General features: G+C 56.5%; 1 protein-coding gene across 1 annotated transcript in view; it reads left to right on the top strand.

Annotated features, from left to right (window-relative positions):
* Nucleotides 1–14,940, top strand: part of ATG16L2 (autophagy related 16 like 2) — a 65,450-nt gene that overhangs the window by 34,692 nt on the left and 15,818 nt on the right. The window contains exons 7-12 of the mRNA XM_045022956.1: nt 336–431; nt 3,107–3,169; nt 3,425–3,533; nt 10,211–10,316; nt 11,329–11,399; nt 13,305–13,376. Coding sequence (XP_044878891.1) covers nt 336–431; nt 3,107–3,169; nt 3,425–3,533; nt 10,211–10,316; nt 11,329–11,399; nt 13,305–13,376 — 517 coding nt within the window. The remainder of the gene's footprint in view (nt 1–335; nt 432–3,106; nt 3,170–3,424; nt 3,534–10,210; nt 10,317–11,328; nt 11,400–13,304; nt 13,377–14,940) is intronic.

Below are 14,940 nucleotides of genomic sequence, written 5' to 3'. Positions count from 1 at the left end.
TTGCCTAGGGGCCTTTGTGTCACAATGGTAAACAGCACTTTACCCAATACAGCTGTGCTTTCCCCGGTAGCCTGTACGCTAGGAGTGCTTGGCCGGTACAGCACCCTGCATTCCGATGCCAGTGGTGCCAGCCATGGCCCGGGTGTGGGCACAGTGCTGATGGTATAAAGGTTACGCCCCATTGTCCCGGGCTAGCTGCCTTTGTGCCCCGTCCGCGGCAGCAGGCTCTAAACGGAGCTAGCTGAAGGGGTACAAACCCTGCCTGCAGCCGAGCCGTCGGGGAGGCTTTCCTCACCCAGCCCCCAGGCCAACGTGCTGCTTCATTCTCCCCGCAGGGAATTGGACGAGCTGAAGCCGGCAGAGGTGAAAGGGCCCGTCCGAGAGCTGGTGGAACTGGAGGGCTGCGAGAAGCTGTGGAAAAGGCCCTTCAGGTAGGAGGCAGCCGCGTGGTCATGGCAGAGAGAGAGAACGCACGCGCCCAGAGAGACGCGCCCGAGGAGTTCGCGCTGACTGGCCCGAAGTGGGCGCTATACAAGCTCTAGGCTAGTGGGAAATAAAGAGAATTGATTTCCTTACTAGTGCCCGGGCTCTGGGCATTTAACAATCCAGCGGGATCTAAGGGAGTCCCTGGCCTGGTTTGTAAGGCCCCGAAGTGTCTGTATAGCAGCCAGCGTGAGACTGTCTGGGGGGACCAGGGGAAGGGCAGTTCTCTGACAAGCACCGCACAGTGAGAGGAGACCCACCCTTCCCACCTCTCCTCAGCCTGCAGCGAAGGGACTAACCCGGGCGGGACGACCCCCGCTCAGTTCTGGAGACGAAGGCAGAGAAAAGTCTGTGATGGCTTGCCAAGGAAATGATCCCGGGGCTCGCGTAGTCCTGCCCTGCGCGTGTCTGCGGTTCTCATGTGCAGATTCAGCGGACGCCAGGCCCCGGGGCTCCTACCAGGCGGCGATGTGGCCGTGAGCTAGACTCCCTCACCATTCCTGTTTGGTTGCTCTCCGGTTCCCCCGTTCTTTATTTTTAAGCGCTAGAGATGGGCGAACCGGCCGGATCAAACAAGAGCCGGCCTGAACCTCCGCCCTCCCCAAGCCCCCGTCAAACCCGAGCCATGGTGGAGGATCCCAAAGGTTTAATTGACTCTTTTTCTTCTGAAATTTGGCTGCTGTTTTTCAGGCAGCTCCTCTGAGAGCACAGTGGCCAGTGCTCAGCACAAGAAGCCCATTCTATCCATTGCCCCAGCACCTTGCAGGCTCACGGCCTTTGCGAGGGAGGTTGGTTAGATCACAGGGCTGGGACCCAGGAGTTCTAGTCCTGGCTCTGACACTGAGTTGCTCTGTGACCTTAGGCAAGTCCCTTTGCCTCACACTGCCTCAGTTTCCCCTTCTGTACAACAGGGGGACAGTGACGCTTATAGAAAGCCCTAGCCTTGCCAGGGAACAAGGAGTGCGGGTAACCTCGTGGGAGAGTCTGTTCTCCAGAGATTTCCAGCCTGAGACGTTCAGCTCCGGTTGGGCGCGGAAAAGCATCCAACCAGCCTGGATTCTGCTTTTAGACCGCTAGAGGTTCACCCATCGCTAGTGCAAAAACCAGGCCCTTCCAGCTCACTGCCCCATCAGTAACACTCCCTCCCTCTCCGGCTTCTCTCCGGCACCTCAGTCATCTCCCGTGGGATGTTGGGCTAGTTTTGAGGAAGAGACACTCTGAGCTGTGTGGAAAACACAGGAGTATTCCCCCGGTCTGGGAAGGAGCCCAGCAGTGCCATGTGCTGGGCTGTGAAATCATTCCCATGCTGAGAGGTCAGCGAGCCATAGAGATTACAGATGGAAAATGCTTCCTGGGTCCCTTCTAACCCTGGACTAGATGGTCTCCTGAGGTCCCTTCCAACCCTGATATTCTATGATCTAATCCAGCTGCGTCAGCTAAGATTGGATCATCCACTGTGGTGTATTTTCTACCTAGACATTTAAACCCAGGCTCTGCCCCAGTGCAGGGGAAAGACCAGCCTTGATTCCTCCCATGGGATGAGGGACAGTGGCCAAGCGGGCCAGTCCCATCTCTGGTTCCTATGGGTCGCCCTTGGGTGCCTGCAGTCAGGCTGGATGGCCAAGACAGGGCGAGTAAGGGGAGGCAGAGCAGAGCGGATAGAAGCGCTCGTGCTGGGATGCTTCACTCTGTGTTATCCCAAAGGAGAAACGCAAGGCACAGGCACCGTAGGGCTGGCCCGACTGGCTCAGCCCCGGGGTCCATCCAGCCCGGTCTGGCTCTGCCCGTGGCCAGCGCCAGCTTGTTCAGGGGAAGCTGAGAGACCCCCGCCAGCAGCAGATGGGGGATAAACAGCCCCTACCCTGATCCCTAACAGCGGTTGGCTTAAGCCCCGACTCAAACGATGGCGATTCTTTAGCCCGCGAGCCCTGCAGATTCGTGGCACCATCCGGGCTGGTCTTCACTGCAGGAGCAAAACTCAGGTACCCAGCTCCCTCCCTCGCTTAGCGATCGCTGGACTGGGTCCCCCAGCCGTAGACCCCCAGGGGCGCGCTGCCAATGCCACGCTGCAGCCCCCATTTCTCCCCCCTGCCCCGGTTCCTGGCCCGCGGGAGGGACAGTGACCGGAATACAGGACAGGATTGAGGTGAGGCCCCCGGCAGGCAGTGGTGGGGAGGGGGTCGAGTGTGACTGGGTCCAGACTTCCAGAGAAACTTGCTCCTGCGTGGCACAGCTCCCCCTAGTGGCCTCCCCCAAAGGGCAGAGAACGAGACACTAGAGGTGAACTCCTGGTCCCATCGAGATCAATGGCCAAACTCCCATTGGTTTCAGCGGGTCCCAGCTGTCGCCCCAGGTGGGTCGGTGAAGGTTTGCCATCCCCTTGCTGCCATTGGCCTGAGCGCAGCTTGAGCCAAGCTCTTCATCTGCATCAGGCTTTGAGGGCAGCATTCTCCTCTGTGACCGGCTGCAGCCCCCCAACCCGGCCTGTGGCCCGCCGCCCGGCTGGGAGAAGGGGTGTTGCCCGGAGGGCTGGGCGAGCCGTGACCCGAAGAACAGCCCCGTCCCGTCACCAGCCGTGCTTTGCTCATCCGTCGCCTCCTTTTCTGTTTGGCTTTCGCTCTAGATCGGCCTCCGCCACGTCCGTGACTCTGGCCCGGTGCGTGGATGTCTTCAAGGGGCTGCTGGAGTAAGTTTGCTGTCGGGTGTCCTGCGTTGCCGGGGGCCCGGGATTTAATGCACTTCCCAAAGGTCTGGGTAGCATTGACTGAATGGTGGATCTAAGGGGTCCTCCTTTCCCACCCCCGTTTCCCCTCCCACCCAGCCCTCTGCTGGCGTGATCTCTCATCGTTCAGACAGGACAAGGCTCAGCTGGGCTGGCGTCGGGCCCCGTGTTCCCCAGAGGCCGTCTGCTCATGTTGTGACCTGGGCCCGCTCTTGTTAGTTTCAGGCTGAAACGAGGGAACTCCATCAGCAGCAGCTCAGAGGTGCACTACCGCTCCATGCCCATCTGCCTCGTCACCTGCCTGCCGTCCCGAGTCAGCGACGTCCAGGTAAAAGCTCGGCGGCACCGGGGACGTGCTGGATGGGCAAAGCAATCAGCATCTGTGAGCCCACCACGTTCCTGGGCTGTCGCTCGCTTGCTGTGCTCCCCTGGCAAACGCCTTGTCTCCAGGTCGCTGGTGCGCCCCCTCCAGCGCTGTTCTCTGCACCAAGGAACAAAGTTCCGGGGGAGGGAACTCCAGTTTCTAGGAAAAGGCAGGTGTTAGTAATGGGAGATTCGATTATTAGAAATGTAGATAGCTGGGTCTGTGATGACCGGGAGAACCGTATGGTGACTTGCCTGCCTGGTGCAAAGGTTGCGGATCTCTCGAGGCATCTAGATAGACTTATGTGTAGTGGTGGGGAGGAGCCGGTGGTCGTGGTACATGTAGGTACCAATGACATAGGGAAGGGTAGGAGAGATGTCCTGGAAGCCAAATTTAGGCTGCTAGGGAAGAGACTGAAATCCAGGACCTCTATGGTGGCATTTTCAGAAATGCTCCCAGTTCCACGCGCAGGGCCAGGTAGGCAGGCAGCGCTTCAGAGTCTCAATGCGTGGATGAGACGATGGTGTAGAGAGGAGGGGTTCACGTTCATTAGGAACTGGGGAAACTTCTGGGATGGGAGGAGCCTATACAGGAGAGATGGGCTCCACCTAAACCAAAGTGGAACCAGACTGCTGGCACTAAACATTAAAAAGGTTGTAGAGCAGTTTTTAAACTAGGAGATGGGGGAAAGCCGACTGCTGCAGAGGAGCGTGTGGATCGGACACAGACTTCTCTTAGGGGAGAGTCTGATGATAGAGAATCTCCAGGTTATAGTCAGGAGCAGAGGAATGAGAAGTATAATGTAAGGGCCAGATCAGATGATAAACAGTCACATAAAAAAGAATCTGGCACATCAGAAAAAGGCAGGCTAATAAACAGGGACAAGTTTTTAAAGTGCTTGTACACAAATGCCAGAAGTCTAAATAATGAGATGGGTGAACTAGAGTGCCTTGTGATAAAGGAGGATATTGATATAATAGGCATCACAGAAACCTGGTGGACTGAGAGCAACCAATGGGACACAATCATTCCGGGGTACAAAATATATCGGAAGGACAGAACACGTCGTGCAGCGGGAGGAGTGGCACTATATGTTAAAGAAAGTGTAGATTCAAATGAAGTAAAAATCGTAAGCGAATCCACATGTTCCATAGAGTCTCTATGGATAGAAATTTCATGTTCTAGTAAAAATATAACATTAGGGATCTATTATCGACCACCTGACCAGGACAGTAATAGTGATGATGAAATGCTAAGGGAAATTAGAGAGGCTATCAAAATTAAGAACACAATAATAGTGGGGGATTTCAATTATCCCCATATTGACTGGGAACATTTCACTTCAGGACGAAATGCAGAGATAAAATTTCTCGATCCTTTAAATGACTGCTTCATGGAGCAGCTGGTACGGGAACCCACAAGGGGAGAGGCAACTCTAGATTTAATCCTGAGTGGAGTGCAGGAGCTGGTCCAAGAGGTAACTATAGCAAGACCGCTTGGAAATAGTGACCATAATACAATAGCATTCAACATCCCTGTGGTGGGAAGAACACAACTGCCCAACACTGTGGCATTTAATTTCAAAAGGGGGAACTATACAAAAATGAGGGGGTTAGTTAGACAAAAGTTAAAAGGTATAGGGACTAAAGTGAAATCCCTGCAAGTTGCATGGGCCCTTTTTAAAGACACCATAATAGAGGCCCAACTTCAATGTATACCCCAAATTAAGAAAAACAGTAAAAGAACTAAAAAAGAGCCACCGTGGCTTAACAACCATGTAAAAGAAGCAGTGAGAGATAAAAAGACTTCCTTTAAAAAGTGGAAGTCAAATCCTAGTGAGGCAAATAGAAAGGAGCACAAACACTGCCAACTTAAGTGCAAGAGTGTAATAAGAAAAGCCGAAGAGGAGTTTGAAGAACGGCTAGCCAAAAACTCCAAAAGTAATAACAAAATGTTTTTTAAGTACATCAGAAGCAGGAAGCCTGCTAAACAACCAGTGGGGCCCCTTGATGATCAAAATACAAAAGGAGCGCTTAAAGACGATAAAGTCATTGCGGAGAAACTAAATGGATTCTTTGCTTCAGTCTTCACGGCTGAGGATGTTAGGGAGATTCCCAAACCTGAGCTGGCTTTTGTAGGTGACAAATCTGAGGAACTGTCACAGATTGAAGTGTCACTAAAGGAGGTTTTGGAATTAATTGATAAACTCAACATTAACAAGTCACCGGGACCAGATGGCATTCACCCAAGAGTTCTGAAAGAACTCAAATGTGAAGTTGCGGAACTATTAACTAAGGTTTGTAACCTGTCCTTTAAATCGGCTTCGGTACCCAATGACTGGAAGTTAGCTAATGTAACGCCAATATTTAAAAAGGGCTCTAAGGGTGATCCCGGCAATTACAGACCGGTAAGTCTAACGTCGGTACCGGGCAAATTAGTTGAAACAATAGTAAAGAATAAAATTTGTCAGACACATAGAAAAACATAAACTGTTGAGCAATAGTCAACATGGTTTCTGTAAAGGGAAATCGTGTCTTACTATTAGAGTTCTTTGAAGGGGTCAACAAACATGTGGATAAGGGGGATCCGGTGGACATAGTGTACTTAGATTTCCAGAAAGCCTTTGACAAGGTCCCTCACCAAAGGCTCTTACGTAAATTAAGCTGTAATGGGATAAAAGGAAAGGTCCTTTCATGGATTGAGAACTGGTTAAAGGACAGGGAACAAAGGGTAGGAATTAATGGTAAATTCTCAGAATGGAGAGGGGTAACTAGTGGTGTTCCCCAAGGGTCAGTCCTAGGACCAATCCTATTCAATTTATTCATAAATGATCTGGAGAAAGGGGTAAACAGTGAGGTGGCCAAGTTTGCAGATGATACTAAACTTCTCAAGATAGTTAAGACCAAAGCAGATTGTGAAGAACTTCAAAAAGATCTCACAAAACTAAGTGATTGGGCAACAAAATGGCAAATGAAATTTAATGTGGATAAATGTAAAGTAATGCACGTTGGAAAAAATAACCCCAACTATACATACAACATGATGGGGGCTAACTTAGATACAACGAGTCAGGAAAAAGATCTTGGAGTTATCGTGGATAGTTCTCTGAAGATGTCCACGCAGTGTGCAGAGGCGGTCAAAAAAGCAAACAGGATGTTAGGAATCATTAAAAAGGGGATAGAGAATAAGACTGAGAATATATTATTGCCCTTATATAAATCCATGGTACACCCACATCTCGAATACTGTGTACAGATGTGGTCTCCTCACCTCAAAAAAGATATTCTAGCACTAGAAAAGGTTCAGAAAAGGGCAACTAAAATGATTAGGGGTTTAGAGAGGGTCCCATACGAGGAAAGATTAAAGAGGCTAGGACTCTTCAGCTTGGAAAAGAGAAGACTAAGGGGGGACATGATAGAGGTATATAAAATCATGAGTGATGTTGAGAAAGTGGCTAAGGAAAAGTTATTTACTTATTCCCATAATACAAGAACTAGGGGTCACCAAATGAAATTAATAGGCAGCAGGTTTAAAACAAATAAAAGGAAGTTCTTTTTCACGCAGCGCACAGTCAACTTGTGGAACTCCTTACCTGAGAAGGTTGTGAAGGCTAGGACTATAACAATGTTTAAAAGGGGACTGGATAAATTCATGGTGGCTAAGTCCATAAATGGCTATTAGCCAGGATGGGTAAGAATGGTGTCCTAGCCTCTGTTCGTCAGAGGATGGAGATGGATGGCAGGAGAGAGATCACTTGATCATTGCCTGTTAGGTTCACTCCCTCTGGGGCACCTGGCGTTGGCCACTGTCGGTAGACAGATACAGGGCTAGATGGACCTTTGGTCTGACCCGGTACGGCCATTCTTATGTTCTTATGTTAAGGGCGCTCTGGAAGGAGGTCAGCCACTGCCCTGGCCCACCCCGCTCCAGAGGGAGACTCTCAGCTTCTGGACAGCCCCCAGCTGCTCTGTTTTATTCTGTTCTCCGTAGCTTCCTATACCGCCCTCATCACCATAGCATCTGAGCATCGGCCACTCGTGCGTCGGTAACCAGACCAGCGTCTGTCACGTGTGTTCTCTCGTCTCTCCGGGGGGAGAAGGACGTGCAGGGCAGTGAGGGGCTGGGCTTGGTAGGGCTTTAGGTGGGTAGGTTTTTCAATACGCACCTTGCTCTGTTTTTTTGGTCTGTGGAGCCAAGACATGGGCCTTGGAGTGGAAAGTGGAGGGTTTGGGATGGCCCTTAGTTCAGGGGTGGGCAAACTACGGTCCGCAGGCCGGATCCAGCCCGTCAGGGCTTTGGATCCGACCCACGGGATTGCCACCCCCGTGGTGCTGCAGGCCCCGTGCCACTCCCAAAAGTGGCTGGCACAATGTCCCTGCACCCCTTGGGGGGTGTGGGGGAGGGCTCTGCGCGCTGCCCTCGCCTGCAGGCACCACCCCTCACAGCTCCCATTGGCCGGGAACAGGGAACCGTGGCCAATGGGAGCTTCGGGGGAGGTACCCACAGGGGAGGGCAGCACGCAGAGCCCAGTTCCCCCTCCCCCAGGGGCCGAAGGGACGTGGTGCCGGCCCCTTCGGGGAGCAGCGCGGGGCCAGGGCAGGCAGGTAGGGAGCTGCTGCCACCCCAGAGCCGCTCCAGGTAAGTGGAACCAGGCCAGAGGCTGCACCCCTCCTGCACCCCGCACCCCAACTCCCTGCCCTGAGCCCCCTCCCGCACTCCGCACCCCCTCCTTCACCCCACCCCCCTTCCCTGAGCCCTCTCCTTCACCCCTCCTGCACCTCTGCCCTGAGCCCTCTTGTACACCCCACACCCCCTCCCACACCCCCTCCCACACTATTCACCCCAACCCCCTGCCCTGAGCCCCCTCCCGCACTCCGCACCCCCTCCTTCACCCCACCCCCTTCCCTGAGCCCTCTTGTACACCCCACACCCCCTCCCACACTCCCTCCTGCACCCCGCACCACAACTCCCTGCCCTGAGCCCCCTGTCTCACCCCTCCTGCACCCCTGCCCTGAGCCCCCTCCTGCACTCCGCACCCCCTCCTTCACCCCAACCCCCTGCCCTGAGCCCTCTTGTACACCCCGCACCCCCTCCCACACCCCACACTCCCTCCTGCACCCCAACCCCCTGCCCTGAGCCCCCTGTCTCACCCCTCCTGCACTCCTGCCCTGAGCCCCCTCCCGCACTTCGCACCCCCTCCTTCACCCCACCCCCCTTCCCTGAGCCCTCTTGTACACCTCACACTCCACACCCCAACCCCCTGCCCCAGCCCTACATTCATGGCCCTGCATGCAATTTCCCCACCCAGATGTGGCCCTCGGGCCAGAAAGTTTGCCCACCCCGCCTCAGTTCCTGGGGGAGTTTGTTCCAGCCCCCGAGAAGGTTCTGACTGTTAAGAGCGCCGCTGGGCCAGCGGGGCAGAGCGGTCGACAGTGGTGCCGGCCACTTCCAGGGCCTTGACCTTCATTCGCTGTCCTGTGGGAAGCCAGGGCAGGGAGGTGCGTGGGACGTGCCCGCCCAGGCTGAGGAGACGTGGTACAGCGTGCGCTACCCGGGGTCTCCTTCACAGCCCTGTGCACTGGCTGATGAGAGCGGCTGATGCCTTCCTGCTGCACATGGTGGACGCTGCACCTCGTTCATAACCTTCTTCTCTGTCACTGGCCTAGCAACTTAAAACCCACGTAGGCTGCACAGATCGAGCTTCCCAGCCACACTCCAAGTGTGTGCTCAGACTGCAGTGTAAACGTACTGGACACGTGTGTGCTGCACCTAGTGCGTAGGAACGGACCAATGGTCCATCTAGCCCAGTATCCTGTCTCTGATAGCGGCTGAGGCCCAGTACTTCAGAGGGAAGGAACAGAACAGGGCAATTAGGGAGTGATCCATCCCCTGTCATCCTGTCCCAGCTTCTGGCAATCAGAGGTTTAGGGACCTGAGCATGGGGTTGCGTCCCTGTCCATCTTGGCCAATATGATGGACGTATCCTCCGTGAACTTAACTAGTTCTTTTTTGAACCCTCTTATACTTTTGGCTTCACAACATCCCCAGGCAGTGAGTTCCGCAGGTTGATCGTTCGTTGTGTGAAGAACTACTTCCCTATGTCTGTTTTAAACCTGCTGCCTATTCATTTTATCGGGTGACCCCTGGATCTTACGGGTAACTAACGATGGCCCATTAGCCATTTGGAGACTTCTGGCAATAACTGCCCCGTGGGGCTCAGGCCCTGGGGTTTGTTGTGGGAGGCGGATGGAACCTGCTGGGCCAGCTGATTGAGAAGACACTGGAGACCTGGCTGACAAACCTTGGCCACATGCATCCAGGGCTGCAGTCATCAGCTGGGACTGCCCCGGGGTCGGGGCTTCCATCGCCAAAAGCAGGGTCCCCGACTGCCCGAGTTCTTCCCACTTGATGGTAGCGGGGTCTTATCCTGGCTGGGACCAGCCAATCCGCCACGCTCCGCCGGTGCCAGAGATGGGACGGGGGCTGTGACTGCTAAGCAGGGCCACGCAGAGGGCTGAGTTAATGTGCTGAGCCGATGCCCTCTGCCCTGGCCACGCCAAGCATTAGGGGTGGCACCTGGTCGCTGATCCCAGGAGACGTTCGCCCTCACGGTTTCACCAGTTCTCCTTTCTCTCCTCCAGGAGGCGCACTTCTCCGAGGTGAACGCAGTCAAGTTCAGTCCCAGCTCCGGCGTGCTGGCCACGGGCGGGGCCGACAGTCTCATCAGGCTCTGGAATGTGGCCGGAGGTACAGCAACGGGCCGTTCGCTGCTCCGGGCCGTAGGTTAACGTGGGAGCGGCATTGCCACGCGGGAGGGCGGCTGAGCGCTCACCAGCCGGCCGGGTGGTAACACCCTGCAGACAGCCTGGTGCGGGGTGGTGAATCCTGTCACGCCAGTGACTGTCCCCGCTCCTGCAAGGGCCTGTGACCGCCTAGCCCTTTCCTGCCTCTCCGTAACCTTTGCAACAGTGAGCGTGCAGTCCTGTAGTGCGCTTCCTCCAGACACATCTCAGGCCGCTTCCCTGCCCCGTCTAACAGAGCCTCACTTTGCTGCAGCCATGTCTGGGGTGGAACCCATCGGCTCCTAAATAGAACGCAGCAATACAATTTAGGCCAGCAAAGAGGAGCTTGGTGGGAGGCTCTGGTGTGCCCCCCCCTTGTCACTCTGCAGGCTATGGAGCATGCCGGTTGTGTCCTGGGTCTCGGGCGCAGTAGGATGTGCACGCACAGGCTTATTCCAGCTGGCAGATGGCAGGGATCTCTGGGTCAGGTCACTGCAGAGTCTTGCCTTGACTTAGCTGTCACTCCGTCACTTGTTCTAAGCGCCTTCCCATCAGCACACCCAGAGCCTTTCCTTTCCCCTTCCCGAAATCTCCAGGGGCATTGCAGCCCTGGAACCAGACCCCACCCTGACAGCCAGACACCTGCTGCCCTCCCAGGGCTTCCTTTCCTGCTCCACTTTCTCTGGCAGAGCCATGAAATTCAGACCCAAGCATCCCCCGGGCCCGGGATGTTCTCTGCTTAGAGACATTGCTGTGTAAATAACCCCTATTGCACAGAGAGGGAAACTGAGGCACGGAGAGGTCAAGGGCTGTTTTTTTAAAGTGGCCTCTGACTTGGGCTGCCTCCAGCTTCTGAGCGATGGATTCTCAGAGCTGCCGAGCGCTCCCAGGGCCTCGGAGGCTCAGGAATTGGCATCGTTCCGCCTCTCCCTGCTGCCCCTGGGGCTAATCACCGTGCTGTTTCTGTCTGCTCTCAGGGAGGCTGGAGAGCCTGCAGACCTTGGAAGGGGCTAACGGCAGCATCACCAGCATCGAGTTTGACCCGTCGGTGAGTGAGGCGTTGCTGGCGGGCCCAGTGTGGCTGGGACCGTCCTGAGCCAGGATCCCGGGACAGGGGCAGCCGCAGCCCCTGTGCTCAGAGCATGGTGCATCTGCCAGCTCTTCCTTTCTCGTCTCCCTGCTGGCCGCCTCTCTCAGCTGCGGGCAACCAGCTCCTCCGGCTGCTGCGACCGCGAGGAGGAGGCTGACGAGGGGCAGGAGTCATTCCTAGGGCAGAGGAGAGGTGGAGGAGCTGGGCCAGGGAAAAAAATAGGCCAGAGGCCTGCAGAGTTTTTTGCCCAGTCCAGTGAAGGGTTGGTGGTTCTCTGTGGCTTCCTCACAGCGTATTGGTGGCAGAGCCTGGCCTAGTGACCGGGTCCCCTGACTCCTCACGGCTCCTGGAGAAGCCTCTGAGAAGCGGCTCTTGCAGAGCTCGCAAGTTCTCCAGGGGTTGCAGGAGAGCCCCATGCTCTCTGCTCTCTGAGCAGCTCGGAAGCCCCGGGGGATGCAGGAAGGAGACTGTGATGCGTCAGGAACCCCAGGGCAGGAGAAGGGAGGCTGCTGGGAAGCTGGAGGGGGAATGGAGGCTCCAGGCCGAGGTGGGGTGGGGTGCGGAGCAGGAGGGGGACCTTTCAGGAGGGCGCTTTGAATAGCGGAGTCCGCCCCGGGGTCTGTGTCTGGCTGGGATCAGCATGCACTGGAGGTGCCGTGCAGCCAGCGGGAGCCATTGCACAGCGTGGGCACTAGATGGTGGCAGAGAGAAGCCATTGCTTGGATGGCCAGCGCCTGGTGGTCCAGCGTAGCCAATGTTTTTCAAACCCCGGGTTTCTTCCAGCCCCCAGCCGTGCTCGGGTGTCAGCCGGCGGGGGCGGGGGTCTTTCGAGAGCCTCGTTGGCTCCCCCAGCTTTGTGAGCGCCGGTAGCTCGCCGGGCGCTGTCCAGGAGGGTCGGGCCGTGCCTCTGGGACGGGGCTCTCCGCTGGGAGGGGCGTGAATGGCCGGGAAGAGAGCGGGGTTGGCTGTTTTCACCCAGCCCCGGTGGCGACAGGGTTAGGGTCAGGGGCTTCGTAGATTCCAAGGCCAGAGGGGACCGTTGTGGGAGGTCCGACCTCCTGTACAGCACAGACCATGCAACCCCTCCGACTGGCTCCTGTTTGAACTAGACTCGTCCCGCTGCACCTCTCCCACCCCCTCCCCATTACAGGCACCTGTGCTGGGCTCCGTTCTCCCATGGCCTGATGGTGGGGGGAGAGAGGGGCTGGCCAGGAAGGGGGCACCCCACAGCATGGGGAAGGGGATGAGCCAGGGGACTAGCCGAAGGGGAAAAGGCTGCAAGGCAGTTGGGGCAGGATCCTGGGAGGAGCTGCGCCCTGGAGAGCCCACGGGCTTCAGGCAGAGTCGTAGGTGCTTGCGGCCCAGATCTGCCGAGGTGTCTAGGCTCCCAGCTTCCGATGAAACCCGTGGGAGTTGGGAGCTGAGATACCTGGGAGGAGGCAGCTCAGGTGGAAGATCCAGGCTGCCTAGATGATCGCACTGGTCTCCTCGTGGTCAGCGGGGGCCTCTTCACGCTAGAGAGGCAGCGGCTGAATCCAGCCTGCCCCGGGCAAAGCGAATTCCCCACGACGAGGAAAAACAGCGGGCCGGTTCTGTGCGGGAGTCATTTGTCCTGGTCTCAACTGAAAGCATGTGAAACGCCGCGGAGCAGCCAGGCGGCCGGCAGAGGGGAGCCGGAACCACATTCCGGAGCGCCCCACGGCGCGGCACGGACCACGCTGACTGCGCACACGTGGCGTCGCCAGACCTGTGATCCCAGGTGCCGAGGACCGGTGGCTCTGCGTGCAGCCGAGGGCAGGAACCCCGGCTCACGCCGCCACTCCCCGGCCTATTCCCGTCATCTCCCTCTTCCTCCTCTTTCAGGGCTGCCAGATCTTGGCGGCGTCGTACAACAACGCAGCGCAGCTGTGGCATATCGGGGACAGCAAATCCAAAGTGAGTGCCCCGGGGTCTTGTCTGGGTCCCTGCCTTTTGGGGGTGGGCGGGGGCAAGAAAATATCCCCTGCCGACCGGGGAATGATCCAGACACCTAGGGGACTGAGGGCCACCAGGGATCGCCCCCTGTTGTCACACATCAGCTGCATGGAGCGTGCTCAGCTGAAGCAGATGCGTGACGTCCGCTGGGTTATCTGGGGGTGGGTGTCATGCCCCCAGTCTCTCGCAGCTCCTTGCCGATACCCTGAGGATGTTCTTCTGACCCCAGATCTGCCAGGCAGGGTAACCTACCAGCAGGGTGGCCGCAGCTACATGCTGTCGGCAGGCAGAGACTTTCTGGTCACCCATGAATACTTCGAAGATGAATCCTGTGAGCTCTCCTGAATTTAGCACGTGTGGCAGGGGCCCTGCAAGAGGCAGTAAACTGGCCCCACTCCGGTCAGTCAGTTCTGCCATCCCCGTGTGAGAGGGGGAAACCGAGGCACGAAGCGGTGGAGTGACTTGCCCCAGCACCTCTGGGAACAGAGTCCTGGCTCCCAACCCTGTGCCTTAGCCCCAAGGCTGTCCTTGCTGCATTTTATGCCAGCAGAGAATTTGGCCCTGGGTACCAGCCCAGGGCTTGAGGCCCTCAGGTGGGAGGTGCTGTGTGACTGCAGAGAGCCTGGCTCTGCCCCCAGCACATGGGTTCCCCGGCAGGGAATGAGAGCGGTGCCTAGTGGGCGGAGGCCACGTCACGCCCCCCCTGTGCGGTCAGTAGGTCTTCAGAGGTGGTGAGAGCCTGGCCATGCTCTTGGGACCATCCCCCGGGGCCAAGCTTCTGTCGCTGGTCGCCCCCTCTAAGAACATAAGAACGGCCGTACCGGGTCAGACCAAAGGTCCATCTAGCCCAGTATCCTGTCTACCGACAGTGGCCAATGCCAGGTGCCCCACAGGCAATGATCAAGTGATCTCTCTCCTGCCATCCATCTCCATCCTCTGACAAACAGAGGCCAGGGACACCATTCTTACCCATCCTGGCTAATGGCCATTTATGGACTTAGCCACCATGAATTTATCCAGTTCCCTCTTAAACATTGTTATAGTCCTAGCCTTCACAACCGCCTCATCATTTTAGTTGCCCTTTTCTGAACCTTTTCTAGTGCTAGAATATCTTTTTTGAGGTGAGGAGACCACATCTGTACACAGTATTCGAGATGTGGGCGTTCCATGGATTTATATAAGATATTCTCAGTCTCTGTGCGGACAGGACTCCTGGGGCTGAATGCAGCGGCCATTAGTAACCCGTGGGACTTGTCTGTCTGGGCCAGGCCACGGGCAGCCCTGCACGGATGGAGGGCGTGGGAATGGGGTGCTGCCTTGGCACTGGGTAGCCCCGAGGGATGAGCAGCGAGGGGACGCGTGTCACAGAGTGTGGGGGAGTCAGGGTCCTGCACCCCCGGCTTCCTGCGATTCACCAGGACTCTCAGCCAGCCAGTAAAGCAGAAGGTTTATTTAGATGACAGGAACACAGTCCAGGACAGGTCTTGCAGGCACAGATAACAGGATCCCCCCTGTTAGGTCCATC

Source organism: Mauremys mutica, chromosome 1, assembly GCF_020497125.1.
Source record: "Mauremys mutica isolate MM-2020 ecotype Southern chromosome 1, ASM2049712v1, whole genome shotgun sequence".
Classification (NCBI taxonomy): Eukaryota; Metazoa; Chordata; order Testudines; family Geoemydidae; genus Mauremys; species Mauremys mutica.
The sequence above is the reverse complement of the archived record's forward strand: the minus strand, read 5'-3'. Positions and strand labels throughout refer to the sequence as shown.